The sequence below is a fragment of the Euleptes europaea genome, chromosome 1 (genome assembly GCF_029931775.1).
Source record: "Euleptes europaea isolate rEulEur1 chromosome 1, rEulEur1.hap1, whole genome shotgun sequence".
Lineage (NCBI taxonomy): Eukaryota > Metazoa > Chordata > Lepidosauria > Squamata > Sphaerodactylidae > Euleptes > Euleptes europaea.
The window spans coordinates 158,678,823-158,693,746 of record NC_079312.1 but is presented as its reverse complement, the minus strand read 5'-3'; the positions used below and the strand labels follow the sequence as shown (position 1 = coordinate 158,693,746).

General features: G+C 40.8%; 1 protein-coding gene across 1 annotated transcript in view; it reads left to right on the top strand.

Annotated features, from left to right (window-relative positions):
- Positions 1 to 4,539, top strand: part of GDF11 (growth differentiation factor 11) — a 41,013-nt gene extending 36,474 nt beyond the window's left edge. Inside the window, exons 2-3 of the mRNA XM_056861023.1 lie at positions 914 to 1,287; positions 4,159 to 4,539. Of these exons, the coding sequence (XP_056717001.1) occupies positions 914 to 1,287; positions 4,159 to 4,539 (755 nt within the window). The remainder of the gene's footprint in view (positions 1 to 913; positions 1,288 to 4,158) is intronic.
- Positions 4,540 to 14,924: the final 10,385 nt, after the last annotated feature.

The following is a 14,924-nucleotide window of genomic DNA, read 5'->3' as shown; positions in this document are numbered from 1 at the left end:
CCCAAAGGCCTTAAGAATTTGAACAGTCATGACTTAAATATATGGACTCTTCTATGGAATATATGTAACTGTTTTTAAATAGGACCTTTTCCTATTTGGGGTGATATCTAGATTTTTGCTAACAAGGTGGGGGTCTCAGAAGCAGTCATAGAGGGAGGGGGGAAACAAATTATTTCAAAATTCCTTTCTGACCCAAATTTCAAAATGCGATAAGCTCTAAGGCACTTTAGCACGCAACCTGCCCTCTATCCACCTATCCAGGCCTCCCCCCTCTTCTTTTTTTAAAGTTATATTTACAAAGTTATGTTTTTCTGCATACCCAGGGATACACCCGTGTATTAACCAGGTAGCCCATTTTGCAGCTCTGCCTGATGGGCATGATTAAAAGCCTGTGTGAAACTGAATAAGCCATTGGGAAATTTCCTTCTGACCAAATCTCTCCTTACAGGATACTTTAAGCCAATGTCACATAACCATAGGGTTGTCACAGGTGGGAGGTATTCGGGGCGGAGCCTGAAGAGAGCGGGGTTTGGGGAGGAAAGAGACTTCAATGCCATAGAGTCCAATTGCCAAAGCAGCCATTTTCTCCAGGTGATCTGATCTCTATTGACTGGAGATCAGTTGTAATGGCAGGAGATCTCCAGCTAGTAACTGGAGGTTGGCAACCCTACATAACCAGTTGAAGGATATCTTGTTATAATGTAATATGGGCCTGGGAAGACAGCTCTTTTTTTGGAAAGCTGAGCAGTGATTACTTTTTCACACAAATGCAGTATTATGTGATGTGGTGGTTATGTGGTAGATGTGCTCATGCAAATTGTTCCTCAGGCAGCAGCACTTCATGACAGCAATGGGAAACTGGGGTTGTGAAAAAATGTTGCTTACTGCTTCTTTCTCTGTCTTTCTCTGCCAGCGGACCCTGTTGTGCAGATTGAAGGCAACCCACACTGTTGTTTCTTCAACTTCAGCCCCAAGATTATGTTCACCAAGGTGCTAAAAGCACAGTTGTGGGTGTATCTGCGGCCTGTTCAGCACACCTCCACGGTGTACCTACAGATCCTGCGCCTCAAGCCAGTGACAGAGGATGGCAGCCGCCACATCCGTATCCGCTCACTCAAGATTGACCTGAACTCTCGCATTGGTCACTGGCAGAGCATTGATTTCAAACATGTGCTGCAGAACTGGTTCAAGCAGCCACAGAACAACTGGGGCATCGAGATCAACGCTTTTGATCCAAATGGGAATGACCTGGCTGTCACCTCACTTGGGCCTGGTGCTGAAGGTCTGGTGGGTAAACAGGAACATGTTTTGCCTTCTTCCTCCTCCTTCCTAACTCCTAACACAGTACAGTTGCTAACTCTTGGTTGGGAAATTCCTGGAGATTTGGGGGTAGAGCCTGTGGAAGGTAGAGTTTGGAGAGGGGAGGGAGCTCAGTAGGGATGTGAGAGTCTAATCTCCAAAGCTGCCATTTTCCCCAGGGGAAGTCTCTGTAGTCTGGAGATTCTGGGAGAACTCCAGGGCCCACCTGGAGGTTGACAAAATAAATCTGCAGGCTTATCTAAATTCTCACTAAAATTGTAAGTATTTGTCAGCAGTAGGAACATAGGGTATATTCTTCTCGTTACTGCAGGCCTCAATGGCCTACCATAGCATTAGGATAAGCTGTGTTGTAGAAAGGAGCTGGGAGTTCAAGAGAAGGCACCGTCTTTCAGAATCAGTGCTGACTGAAATGTCTCTAACATGCTATCAGATATATAATAGCCTATGTCTCTTTGTCACAGTGGCCAACAGAGATGAGGGAGCTGTGGAAAAGGGCAGGGGTGTGCTATGCACAGTGGTGGGATAGGCCTGATTCTCTAGGTCCATTCCAGCACCTTACTTGCTGCGTGCCTGCAGTGGCTTGGATTTTGGGATGAGAATGGAAAGTGCTTTCCCTTTCATCCCTACTTGTTGGCCTGTAATAGCAACTGATGGCAACACTGCTTACTTCAGGGAGCTGGAAGTAACTGCTTCTGCCCCCAGCTGGTTCCTTAAGGAATTACTGCTTCTACCACTGCAAATGGAGTCAGGAGGCTCTTTTCACACCAGAACGTGGTTTTGGCTTTCCTGGTGAGAACCTTCCTCTTCTCATTCACTCTCATCCCCAAGACTATTATGCTAATAACGACTTGGCTAGTCTTTAGTAAACTTCAAAATCATTGTACATTTTTGTATCACTGATCTTTACTTAGGTGAATATTCTACTAATGAATTTTAGAATAGCTATGATACAATAACCTGTATCCTGTCAGATGCAACTCTTGCCACTAAATAACATACAAGCTAATATCTCAGTCATATTTCAGACTTTTTCACTTCTAATCCAGGATCAGCTCTTCAGAATGGTCAAAAACTATTAACACAATTATAAGAAACCTGAATTACAATCTGTGAAAGCTTTGGGGCATGTCAAATGAAGATATTCTTTTCAGAGATGCAGAAGTTAGCAAAATATTTGCTACTAGCAAGAGAAAACATTGTGAAGCAGTAACTAATCAATTAATTGATTTTTAAAAGCAAGTTCTACATGTTAAAGCTATAGATTTTTGGATCCATAAACTGCAGAATTAGCTGGTCTTTGCCATTCTTAAACTACTCTTTTATGCAAACAGCCATTTTGGTTAGGAGTTTTCATTTTTCTTAATATTATAATGAGATTTAACAGATTAACCTTGTTATAACATGTATATGGTTTTGCAATAGAATATAACATAACCCGCCAGATAGAGATACTGACAAGAGAAATGGTCACCTCTGTATCAATCAGTCTGGCAGTTTATAAACATTTGGCCATGTCATAAATTTAAAGCGATAGCCCATTTCCTGATGTGTCATCCAAGGATTAAAGAATAACATGGGGAGAGTTCCATGTCTAACACTTACAAACTTTTCTGCTGTTCCCAAGATAGGATTAAAAGCTTGAGATTGCACCTTTGCATTTTGAAACAATCTGACTTAACTGCTCTCAAAGATGTCAGATGGGGGAGAATCTTGCTCCTCTTTGGGAGTCATCTTTTGGATCACGTTCTTGATTGGCTTATACTGGTCAGGGTGGTCAGTCATCCAGTTTCCTATAAAGTTAGTCTATAATCATCTGGCACACATTTTTCCAAGCACATCTCAATAACACCATCAGGACCAGTAATGGGCCAGGGACTTTCTTGCTACATCTGCTACCTGCTGCTTTGCTACTTATGCTGATCTGAAGATAGAATCTAAGTGTATGTTAGGAAGCTAGATTTTGTTATTTTATTGCACCTGTTCTTATGCTTAAGCCTGAACCTTTTCTTTAATCTTTTCAATAAAGCCTGTTGCTTTTATTGGTGTGTTCTGCTGCTTGTGTGAGAGTCCAAACCCAGTTTCAGTCAAACTATCAGAAGATTTATTCTAAGGTCCTAAGTTTGGGGACAGGGGAATAAAATCATCCTTTCAAGGAAGTGGTGGGTCAGAAATGCCTGTCTTTGACAGGTATCTACTCTCCATATTCTTTATGGTGGGAGCTCCTTTTATTTCACATGATCATCCACTGCCTACAAATTGATCTCTTGGTCGGTTGAGTCAGATTACCCACCTCATATTTGTTTATTCTTTTCCTGACAGCAGCTGATGGGTCCCATAATGCATTTCTCTCCTGCTTAGCAGACCTGTACTTTCTTAAGAAATATATAAACATCAGGTTTAATAATAGTTCCTTATTGTTATTCACAGTGCTTTGCCTTTTCAGAGGAGAAAAAGCAATAATCAGGGCTGCTGCTGGGCTCTGGATAAATTATTGAATGCTTTGATAAGCAATGTAGGATTGGAGGAAAGATGGATTGTTTAGGAAGAACAGATAAAAGTAGATGGATGAGGATGAACAGAATTGGACAGAGTAAGGGAGATGAATGTATATTAATAAGCTTGGCTTAAAGGATGGACAAGGAGAGAGGGACAGACAGATGGGGCTAAAAAGTGGTTTATGGGTAAACTAATTTGGGTGGAACTGACATGCTGCAAAATTCTGCCCTTTGGGTTGTGTCCTTTCCTTTGTGCTGGTCATCCCTTACAGCATGGGGTGAGCAAGTAGACTGATTATGAACTCATATCTTTGTGTTTTCTCCTTTCCAATCTCACCCCCAGCACCCCTTCATGGAGCTGCGCGTTCTGGAGAACAACAAACGGTCCCGGCGGAATCTGGGCCTAGACTGTGATGAGCACTCAACTGAGTCACGGTGCTGCCGTTATCCACTGACCGTTGACTTTGAGGCATTCGGTTGGGATTGGATTATCGCCCCCAAGCGGTACAAAGCCAACTACTGTTCAGGCCAGTGTGAATATATGTTCATGCAGAAATATCCCCACACCCATCTGGTGCAGCAGGCCAACCCTCGGGGTTCAGCAGGGCCTTGCTGCACACCCACTAAGATGTCCCCCATCAACATGCTGTACTTCAATGATAAACAGCAGATCATCTATGGCAAAATCCCCGGCATGGTTGTTGACAGGTGTGGATGCTCTTAAACCCCCTGCCTGTCCTGTCACTCCCTTTTCCTGAAATCCCCCTGGATTCTTGCTTCGATGATGCACCCTGACACTGATGAATCCATTCCTTAGCATTTTAAAACATTTTTGAAGAGAAAATAATTGTGAGAAAAGAACAAGATGAATAGAATTTGTATTGAAAAATCTCTGAAGTGACATCATGCACTGTGCAATAATCAAACAGACGTCACGTTGCTGGAGAAAGGATGAGTTGGCTTGGATCAGTACTTTCCTCCCTGAGGCAGATCTGAAACGAGCATTCTTTTCTTCCTCTCCAAAATCCTTTGTTTGACCCATCACTGCTCAAGCTTTATTTTTACTGGCATTCTCTCTTTCTCCCCCACCCCCTTTTTCTTTTGAACTGGGAGCAAAAAAAGTTATATGTTAAAACAAAAAGTTCATCAGAAAGAGAGAGACTTTTCAACCCGTTTACAAACAGCGAAAGCTTCCTAGATTGTGATTGTTAAGTTAAATAAAATGTTGTATGGAGCTATAGAGATAAAGAGGGGGGAAAAGAGGTAAATATTTTGTATTAAGGTGATGAAAGAAGGAGAAGAGAACCAGCCAGCTTGGGGGACATTTGGTATTTTGCTTTGAGGTATTATGGGGGAGGGAGTGTATGGTGTGAGAATTTAGGGTTGCTGAACCTGCCTGCCTTTTGAGAGACAGAATCCCTGGAGAGATAGGAGACTCCAAAGAAGCTGAAAATGGGATCAACTTGGAATGCTTCTGTGTGTTGCGTGGTTGCAAAAGGTGGTGTTGGAACAGAGCCATATCTGAGATTTAGAAGGTTTTGAGGAGCTGTCTTATTGGAGGGGAAATTCTTACTTATAGCTGCCTTGGACACAAGTCCAGCCCTTTAATTTCAGTGCCCCTTATATCTGCTCTCAATGGTTCTACAGCTCCCCTAGAAAAGTATAAACCCAGCTCAATTAATTCAAACTTGTCCTTAGCTTCACATGGGGTCCACTATGAATGCATCTCGGCAGTAGTGAGTAAAGGACCACAAGGGAGAGTTTTGTGCATGTGAAGACAAAAATCTCAGTTCCCTTTTTCTCCCCTAGACCTGCTTTTTTGGCATAGTTTGAACCATCACATGGAAGACTCCTTAGTTACAGAATAGGAGTATTTCCAAGATGCAATTGAGGAAAAGGCAAATCCCCTTTATTTATTTCTTAATTATTGACAGTAGAGCTTTACTACTTTAAGCACCAGTTTTGCATTATTTTTAAGTGATTAAAAACTCCATGAATATGATGGAACTAGAGCTTTTCCTTTGCTAACTGCTGAGCTGAACAAGACCCATCAGTTTGTTTTGCCTAATTGCAGTGTTTTGTTTTTTTTAATGACTTGTGGTGTTAGGCAGTTCTCTAGTGAAAGAGCATTTTCTGGCATGAGATGCTCTGTGTGGCTGCTCTCTCTTTTCTGTACATCCACTGTTATATCAATGTTTTATTTTTTAAAATTTTAAATGCACTTATGTAGATTCTTATTCCATTTCCATTCTTTAAAACTGCAGTATAACCATCCTTCCCCCAACCCACAACACAGAGCAATTCAACTTCTACAACTTGGGACCAAAAGACCCAAGATCAGTGTGACATGGAGGAACATATACCTACACAAAAAAAGGAAAGGCTTGTAGCTAGAAAAGTATAAAATATATGGTACAGTTTGAATTACTTTCTCTCAGTTTTGATGTAGAAAGTCAGGCTGGAGATAGGCCTTGGGAGGATTAAGCATTAGCTGTGCACTAGGAATTTGGCAACTGTCATCTTTGAACCTATTATAGATCCTGCTGTTTGACAGCCGTTGACAGGACCGTGATTAGGACAGATTGGGTCATGAACCTAAAAACTAAAAGGGAGAGGAAAGTTTAGACAGGAGAAGCTCTTGCGGTGAACAGAAAAATCTCTGAATTTTTTGGTGTTATTTTTGTAATCTCTGATTGTGAACTCAAATGCAGATATTTAGTGCAAGTGAATAATGTTGCAAGCTGAACACCAAAATAGCCACACATTAGTCACTTGTTCAAATCCGGTATATGAACAAGAACATATTACTATTTGATAGCTATCAGCATCCAGCCTTTTCCGCTGAATTTCCATTTGCAAAGAGGGTAAAGTTTTGAGAAGTTCCTAATAGGAAAAAAACCCATTTGGTCAATTGGAACTGGGACCAGCCAAACTATAGATGGAAGGAGTCACAGATTATTTTCTCAAAGGCTGAAGCACATTGAGAGATGAAATGGCATACCTCTCAGGTTTTGTTTCTTGCTGAGGATTGAGATCATATATTCAAAGGAAAAAGAAGTTAGGCAAAAGAAAGGTAAAAGATCTCACGGTGGCCTGTGCATCTCTTCTTTGGAGGTCAATGTATGGATTCAGTTTTAATTTTAGGAGATTCCTGTTGGCAAATTATTCATTGGAAGATGCCAAATTTTTAGTTACTAGACGAAAGAGCAGAAAAGAGACTACCAAGTGAGAGCAATCTTTTAAGTAAAGTTTTCATACATTTTTACACAGGTTTCCTACAGGACCTGCTCCTTCTTTCCCCCCTGTTAAACTCTGAAGTAGAGAATGGCTTATTGCACAACTGGGACAAACACTTGGGCTCAGACTACTCATACCATTGTGGTGTCTTCACTTCCCTTTTGCTATTTTCTTGACAGTATGAAATCAGGATCCCTGTTTCTCCAGAGTTCAGCAGTTCCAGCTCCTTGGGGCTTGTTTCTCCACTTCGCTGCTGGGGCTGTCTAGCTGGCAGCTGTGGGACATGACGCAACCCTTCAGAAGTGCCTACCATGGGTCTGGAACCCAGGCGTGGAGGTGACGGACTAGAGGGGAGCCTGCAGCAGAACTGGAGCCAAGTATTTATTCAAGATTTTTTTTAGCACAATTTTGATCCAGCTGCCAGCTTGTCCTTTCAGGATTACAGCGGTTTCACTACATTAGAGCAGCTAAAAATATGTCATTCAACTTTCCCTGCAGAAATTCTGATTATGGGTAGCATGGATGCGGAAGATGAGGTCAAACAAGACCATCTCTCCATCGAGATCTTATTTACCCTATTGAAGGATTGCCTGTGCCATTCTAGCACTTATTGTATAAAACTTAATCTGTGACTCTCAGCACCGAGGCTGATTGCTGTGTGGAGCAATTTTGTTCTTTTTCTAGGGTCATTAGTACTCTTGAATGACTTACTGCTCTGAAATTACTGAGTATCAGTAGGCAATCCTTAGATAAAAGAACTGAGCAAGTCATGAAAGAAGATGCATGAGATGAGATGCTGTAGAAAACATAACACCCCCCACTCTCCTGCCTCTCCCATGTTGCTAGGGAGTACATTGCTGCTCTAGCAGAGCAGAGTCTTAGCACTTCTCATGGGTATAAACCCTAAATACCAAAGAAGGGAACTGTCCCTTGCCCAAGGTTGCACAGAAAACAGCTCTCCTGACCCTTTTTGAGCTACACTGCCTCTTTCTCTAGCACTTATAGACTGAAGCGCTTCACCCTTTTTCAAAGCACTCATCAAACATGCCTTTTCAGGTTGACAAACACATGCTAAATTACATTAACTTATTAACCACTAGGTGCGAACAAATGGAGCTACCTTGATTCTTTAAGGTTATATGAATATTCCATGGCCTTTAAATTCCCCAACCACTGTAAGTCTTGCCCTCACTTCTTGTTTCTGCAGTTTGAACTCCTGACGCAATGTTGAACCCATTAAAAGGTGGGATTGACAATGGAGACCAAACTGCAAAGTTAGTCTCCCTTGCATTGGACCACCTAGCTCCACCAAAGTAGAATGCCAAAACATGAATGAAAAATATGCGCTATGTTATTTTTGTATTAATATCCCAGCAATAAAATGGTGGGAGAAGGAGAAACAGATGTTACATAGAGTGAGACCCAACTAAGAAGTCTATAGACGCTAGCAATCTGATTTTACTGGCCTCAATATTTTTATGAAAGCAGATCATGCAGTGATATACAGCAATGCCACTCTTACTTTCCAGTCTTATTATTAAAAGACACCCCCCCAATCTGTCAATGTTGTAACTAATCAGAACAGATGTCTCTAGGAGTCTGCAAGGAACTCGGTACTACAGCTCAAAGCAAGCTGCCCCCTTCAACTTAATGGACAATGTGAGTTTTGGATGTCACATTGCTTAATATTATTCTATTCTAGGTTTGTTGGAGGAGATACTTCTTCAGCAATACTGTAATCCAGGGTAGTTCCCCACTTAGTTATTTTTTTTGAAGTATTATGTCCATGGACTGGGAGAGGAATAGGATCAGGTTGTTCCAATAAGCCATTGATTTACCATGTGATCTTCCAGGATTGTTAATTCCATGCTTTGTAAAATCAGAGAATATGTAGCATACCAATCAGTGAGTGAGTTAAGTCTGACCCTCCCTTTCATATTTGGGAACAGGCACACAGAAAGGATATAACTGTACCGTGAGCCAGAGGCTCAGGCAGGCACAGTAAACTCTCTTTCTTTCACAGCCCAGTCTTTGATTCCGAGAATATTGATATTCTTTCTCTTCTCACTTCGGTTGAATTCAGCAGTTCATCATAGAGAGAAATCATCCCCCTACATCCAGCAGCCAGCACTTAGGTTTGTAAATGTCCTCTGGCCATGAAGACAATCTGACAATCAGAATTCTGTTGATATGCCCACTTTTTTCTTTCCTGAATGATTCAACAGAAGGACCATTCAGTGCACCCTACTGTGTCTAGCAGACATGATTCAGATTCAAGAGCTATTAAATTCAAGTCTTTCTTCACACAAGCAGCATACTCTGGTACTTTCCCTCTAGAACACTGCAAATACACCATCTGCAAGGAATGGTGTCTTGTGGAGATCTTGACTGAGGTGTACATATGCAGTATAACACAGGTTTGGCCTTTGATATCAACTTAACACTCCTGATAAATTTGGCATTCATTTCTTCCAGATCAATTTTCCAGCCTTCGTGTTATCAGTCACCATCTGGTGAAGGCTCAGAAACAGTGATATTCCCTCTGATTAGGAGTCAGGTATCTATGGCTTAAATAGTACCAGGTTACATCTCATAACCCTAGTCCATTGTCTGTCTGCTTCTGGAAGCAAAGAAGTGGAGTGAGACCCACATATTTTGCAGGGCCCACTCCACTGATTTTATGGCATGCACTGATGAATCGTGATGCATTTTAGTTTTAGAAAGATTGTGTTAGAAGCTGAAAAGAGGAAAATTAAAAAATCTGATATCAGTGGTGCCCAACTCTTATACCTTGCGCTAGGTAGCATTCCACAGCAGAATAGAAGGACAGTATTAGAAACATTTTGCTCAACTAATTAACAAGAAGGCTGTTTTGCTTCTGGGGTTGTGATAAGAATACTTGAACTGGAAAAGCAATATGACAATAATCAAGTAATGCAGATTACTGTATACAAATCTGTGACAGTAAATTCAAGAAATAACTTTTGAGTATCTGCTTCACAGCAGTCCTGACCCATATGGCATCTTTTCTATTTGAATACCCACCTATCGGGTGGAACTCAATTAAGCAAGTCAAAGGCCTCACCAATATTTTCCACACAAAAAAAGCCTACTCTTAAATTTGCTGAGATCTGTCAGGACTTGGTTTATATTATGGTTATCAGATGCTTAACTCTAAGAGGAAGATGTTTTTAGATGACCTGGAATTGCGCAAGCTACATACTTTGCAATACACATACTTTCCCTCCAGGAAACAAAAAGAGGGAAGTGCATGACAAAGGTATTTTTAATCACTATAATTTCCTGTTGGTAGTTTTGCATAGCTGTGAGGTCAGCTAGGGGGATATGGAGCCACATCACTGTGGAAAACTGAGATGAATATGATCAAACGGTATCCCTAGGAGTTGGGCTGCTTCCAGTGGTCATCTCCAAATGGCTATTTTTGAAGGCAATCCAGCTCTCCAAAACATACTTCATCGCTGTGTTTTGCTGATTTAGGCAGCAGGGGAAAGAGAGCAATAGTTTCAAACAAACTATGGCAGTTTTCATTCAAACATTATTTGAAAAATCTGAAGTAGAGACTTAAATCAACTATGAAAGACTTATTCATATATTATTCATTTATGGAACCCATTGCCTTGGGACATTGTGACAACCAGGAGCTCATTAAATAGTCTTATGATATTTAATGATATGCCAAACAGCTGGGCAGGTCTCTCCTGAAACATGGATACTTTCTTTCTGGGATTTGGGTAGTTTGATTTTCCGCTCCCCCTTTTACTGCCCAATGGTGCTAAACTAGAAAGACAAGATCCAAAATCACCTGCTATTAATGGCTTTCTCCAATGGGATAGTATTTTGCTTTGGGTAATCTGACTCACAAAAGGCAGACAGGCATGGTTATTTTTGGATGTATGCTTGTAAATATCAGTCCTACAAGTATATTATTATTTACTTTTATGTTACTGTGCATAAATGTCATAGAGGTTTGTGTGCGAATATGTGTTTGTGTGAGAGAGAGTATGTGAGGGCGTATGAAAATGAAGAAATGCGTTTGAGGATAACAAGGACTGAGTTATTTTTTTATTTTAATCACATGACCAAAAGGCCATTCACTGGTTGAGATTGTTTTTTATTTGTTTGTTTGTTTTGATCACATGACCAAACACAGCACTTGAACATCAAATAGATTTTAAAATATTAAAAAAAAATTAAAATATAAAAAAAATGAGTTTAGAGCTTTTCACTCCGATCCTGCATTTGGGACATGCATAGCTGTCATCTCAACCTTTCCAAATGGAAACCCCATTGGCTGGCTTTGAAACGGGAGGCCGCCAGTGAGGGGAAACTGGGATTCCAAGGGGAAAGCTAATGCCAATACAACATGTATCGTGCCATACAATAACCTTATTTTCCCAAAAGGTGCAAGTTGGTTTTAGGTCATGGCTGATGTTAATCAACAGGGCCTTTTGTTGTACTTGGTCAGTGTGTCCACTCACACCTCTCCATCATCATCCCAAGCTGCTGCCTTTCTCTACAAAATGGATGCCAGTTCACTTTGGAAGCAAGAGGCAGTCCCATCAGGACATTTGGGGAGATCTCAGAGACTTTGCAGGAGCGAAGCAAGGCGCCTGGACTTAAAAATGCTGAATGTTCATTGTAAAAATTTCTGTATTGAGAGACTGCTTTAGGCTAAGGTACCATTTGCACTATGGAAGGTTAAATAAAATTTAAAGAGACTAGGATGGCGTTTCCCTTTTGCGACACACCCTAGAGCTCAAGAAGAGATACTTTTTATGTTTGTGCTTTCTCTTTTTGTAATTGCTGTGTGTGAGGATTTGTGCGTATGAATCTTGATGTAGTTCCCTTCCTGTTGAAGGCAATTCACTGTGTAGTTCTACATTCCCAGCAATCAAACAAGCTGTTGTATCTGACTTCCAAGCCACAAAGTGTCTTGTTACTGCCATACCTCTGAACACAACTTTCACAGGGCAAACTAATCCCTATAGTTGCATTTATGTATGAAATATCAAGTAGACATTTCTGATTGTTGGATCTCCTAATTAATATAATTAGCCAATCAGTGTCCATCTAAAATTGGCTCCCTTAGAATGTCAGGGATGAGGGAGAAGAATCTGTCTCAAATAACTAGTTTAGGGCAAGAACCTGAAGGTGGACTTTTAGCATATTTTCAGATTGATCCTCACTTATTAAGAAATCAGCAGTCCTTTTAGCAAAGATAAATGCATTCTCGCAGGGAATTAGGAGTATATTCAACCGATGGAAGTGGATGGTCTGATAAGTGGGATCAGTTCTCCAAAGAGGTGGCATATCAGCTTTCTAAATCAGTAATAAATAGGATCAACAGCCTGGGAATTGGGATTCCTTAACTCTCCTGCAAGAATCAGAAGCAACTTTGGTCTAATTTTGAGCCAAATTGACTTTATCTCTGTGTGGAACAGGGATGAGACCTCTCTCCTACTGGTGTTATGAAATGTAATTGGTATAGCTAACGGAAATGCTAAAGGCACAAGAGTGATCAAGTTATTCAATACCAATGCATAAAAAAGAAACCAGTGTACTTTGTCTCTCTGCCAGCATTCAGCTGATTTAAAATGTTTCATCATTTCATGCCATACTTCTTCACACTGCTCAAGTCTATTTCTTAAATGGCCTCATTGCCTTTTATCAGATCAGCACAGTTCTGGGCTGTTTCACTTAACAGCTTGGGTACTGGAGAAGAACTATGAGGCAGAAAAAAATATATAGTCTTCCTTCCTCAGTTGGAAAAGTTCCTAGTTATTCACTTTGCCAAAAACCCAAGAAATGAACATATTTCAGGTACAGGTACCCACTATCTTCGTCCTACTCCTGAGGATTTACTGACTGAAAACATAAAACTAAACTGAGGTGGCACTCATTTGCGAGGAAGTGGGGTCACAACAAATGGGGACTTTTGTAGCTGTTATTTCATATACATTTTAGAAAAAGAAAACTAGAGGAAAGCAAACAAAAATAAGGGTTGCCTTGGCTATTTCTCTTCTGTGTTGTATAAACTAAACTTTTTCTGTAACTGGCTTTAGACTGTCAAGTATATCATAACCATTGCTTCTGTTGCAATTTCTCTTTGTCCTTTTTTAGATTTTTTTTGTACAATAAATATATATATAGCAAAAACATGTTCTTCTTTTAATGCACTGGCAAAAGTATTCTGAAACCTCAGTGAATAATTTAGGAAGTCTTAGCTTTGTGTTCCCAGTGTAAACATTAGATATAATTTCAGATAATTGTATTATACTTTGATTTTGTTTTGGGAAAGGAAATGAAACAGGACAGCAATTAGACCAGAAGGTGGACAGGTGTCTGCTGCAGATGGCAGGGATGGGACTAGTGATTGGATGCACTGGGTCTCAGAACCATAAATTGTATTTCCCCAGGAGAGCAGCGATACAACATGCAAGACACAGGGCCCCTTGGCTAAACAGAGTTAAATCTACAAGCCTGCTTTAATTTAGAAGCCCTTTATATTTCAAATCCCTTGCAATCCTGAAAATTTCCCATCAGTCTTCCCTTTCAGTTACTCACTTCTCCCTGCTTAAATTTTAGTTAGAAATATTTGTATTGGCTCCATAACTTTCTCTTTGGCTTCCCCACCCCAATATATTGGATGCTATACCACCAGTGCAGCACTTTGATTAGGCTAAGCACACTGGGGGCAGAACACAGAAGAGGGAACCTTTTTCCTTCTCTTTTAAACAGAAAGCAGGCTGTGTGACTTTTCTCCCCATCCCCCAGAGTAATCTTGGGCTGAGCTAATAGCCTCACTCAAGCTAAATCTGAAAATATTCCTTAATGCCTCTCATTTTCCCCCACACTCCCTGATGCTAAATCATCAAACTACTCCACTGGAAAACAAATTCCAAACAGCCTCCAGCAGCCTCCTATTCCTCTTTCCCTGATAAAGAGAGAAAGCAAATGTCACAACATTAAGAACTGGGGGTAGCGGATAAGAGGAAAGTCAGAATTTCTCATTTATACCGAAATACTCTAAATAAGACCCCACAGAGGACTGAAACCTGAATTGAATACTAGCCAAATTAGTTTGATTCTCAAAGGCAACCAAGCTAGTCCCAGTCTGCAATTTGAGCACCAATCTCCATCCAATTTCTTTTAAGAATGTTTTTGTGGTTCCTAAAGGGCTCATCAGCCCAGTGTTTACAAAAATCAAAATGGGCTACAGCCTATTTAAAGGATAATTGATATCTTTCCCTATTATAATTACTGTAATTTATCCCACTACCCTTCCTAGGACTGCATCTGTACTTGGGGCACCACTGTGTAGATTCTAAGGTACAACAGTGAGCTATGCATAAACTGCTATGCCTGAGGGCTGCTGCAAGCAGACCTGCTGGTCAGATGGTTAGTGTTATCAGCTTTGACAGTGCTGATTACCTGCTGGGAGGGTTGGGGAATCTGAGCTCTCCCGTCTTTTATGCAAAATGGGATGACAGCCAATGTGAGAGATGACAGCCTTGACCATCAGGGCTACATGTAGCCCTACATGGCAGGTATAGTAACTTTTTAACCCATGCAAGCGCACTTTTAAGTGCCGTGGATGCTATCCAGAAAGATATCCCATGGAAAAAAACTTGCATCTACATGTAAATCATCCTTACTTCCTGATGAGGCAATGTCTCATCCAATGTCACTTCCTGATGTTTTTGTCATACATTGGAACACGGCTGGAAGCAGCAGAAAATAAGGTAGTCCTTCCCTCCTACTGGGGATTGAGTCTAGAGCTTCTGTATGTCTGCTCTTTCTTCCTTATCTAAAAGAAAGGTCGTGAAGTAGCTCAAAGTCATTCTTGGGTTT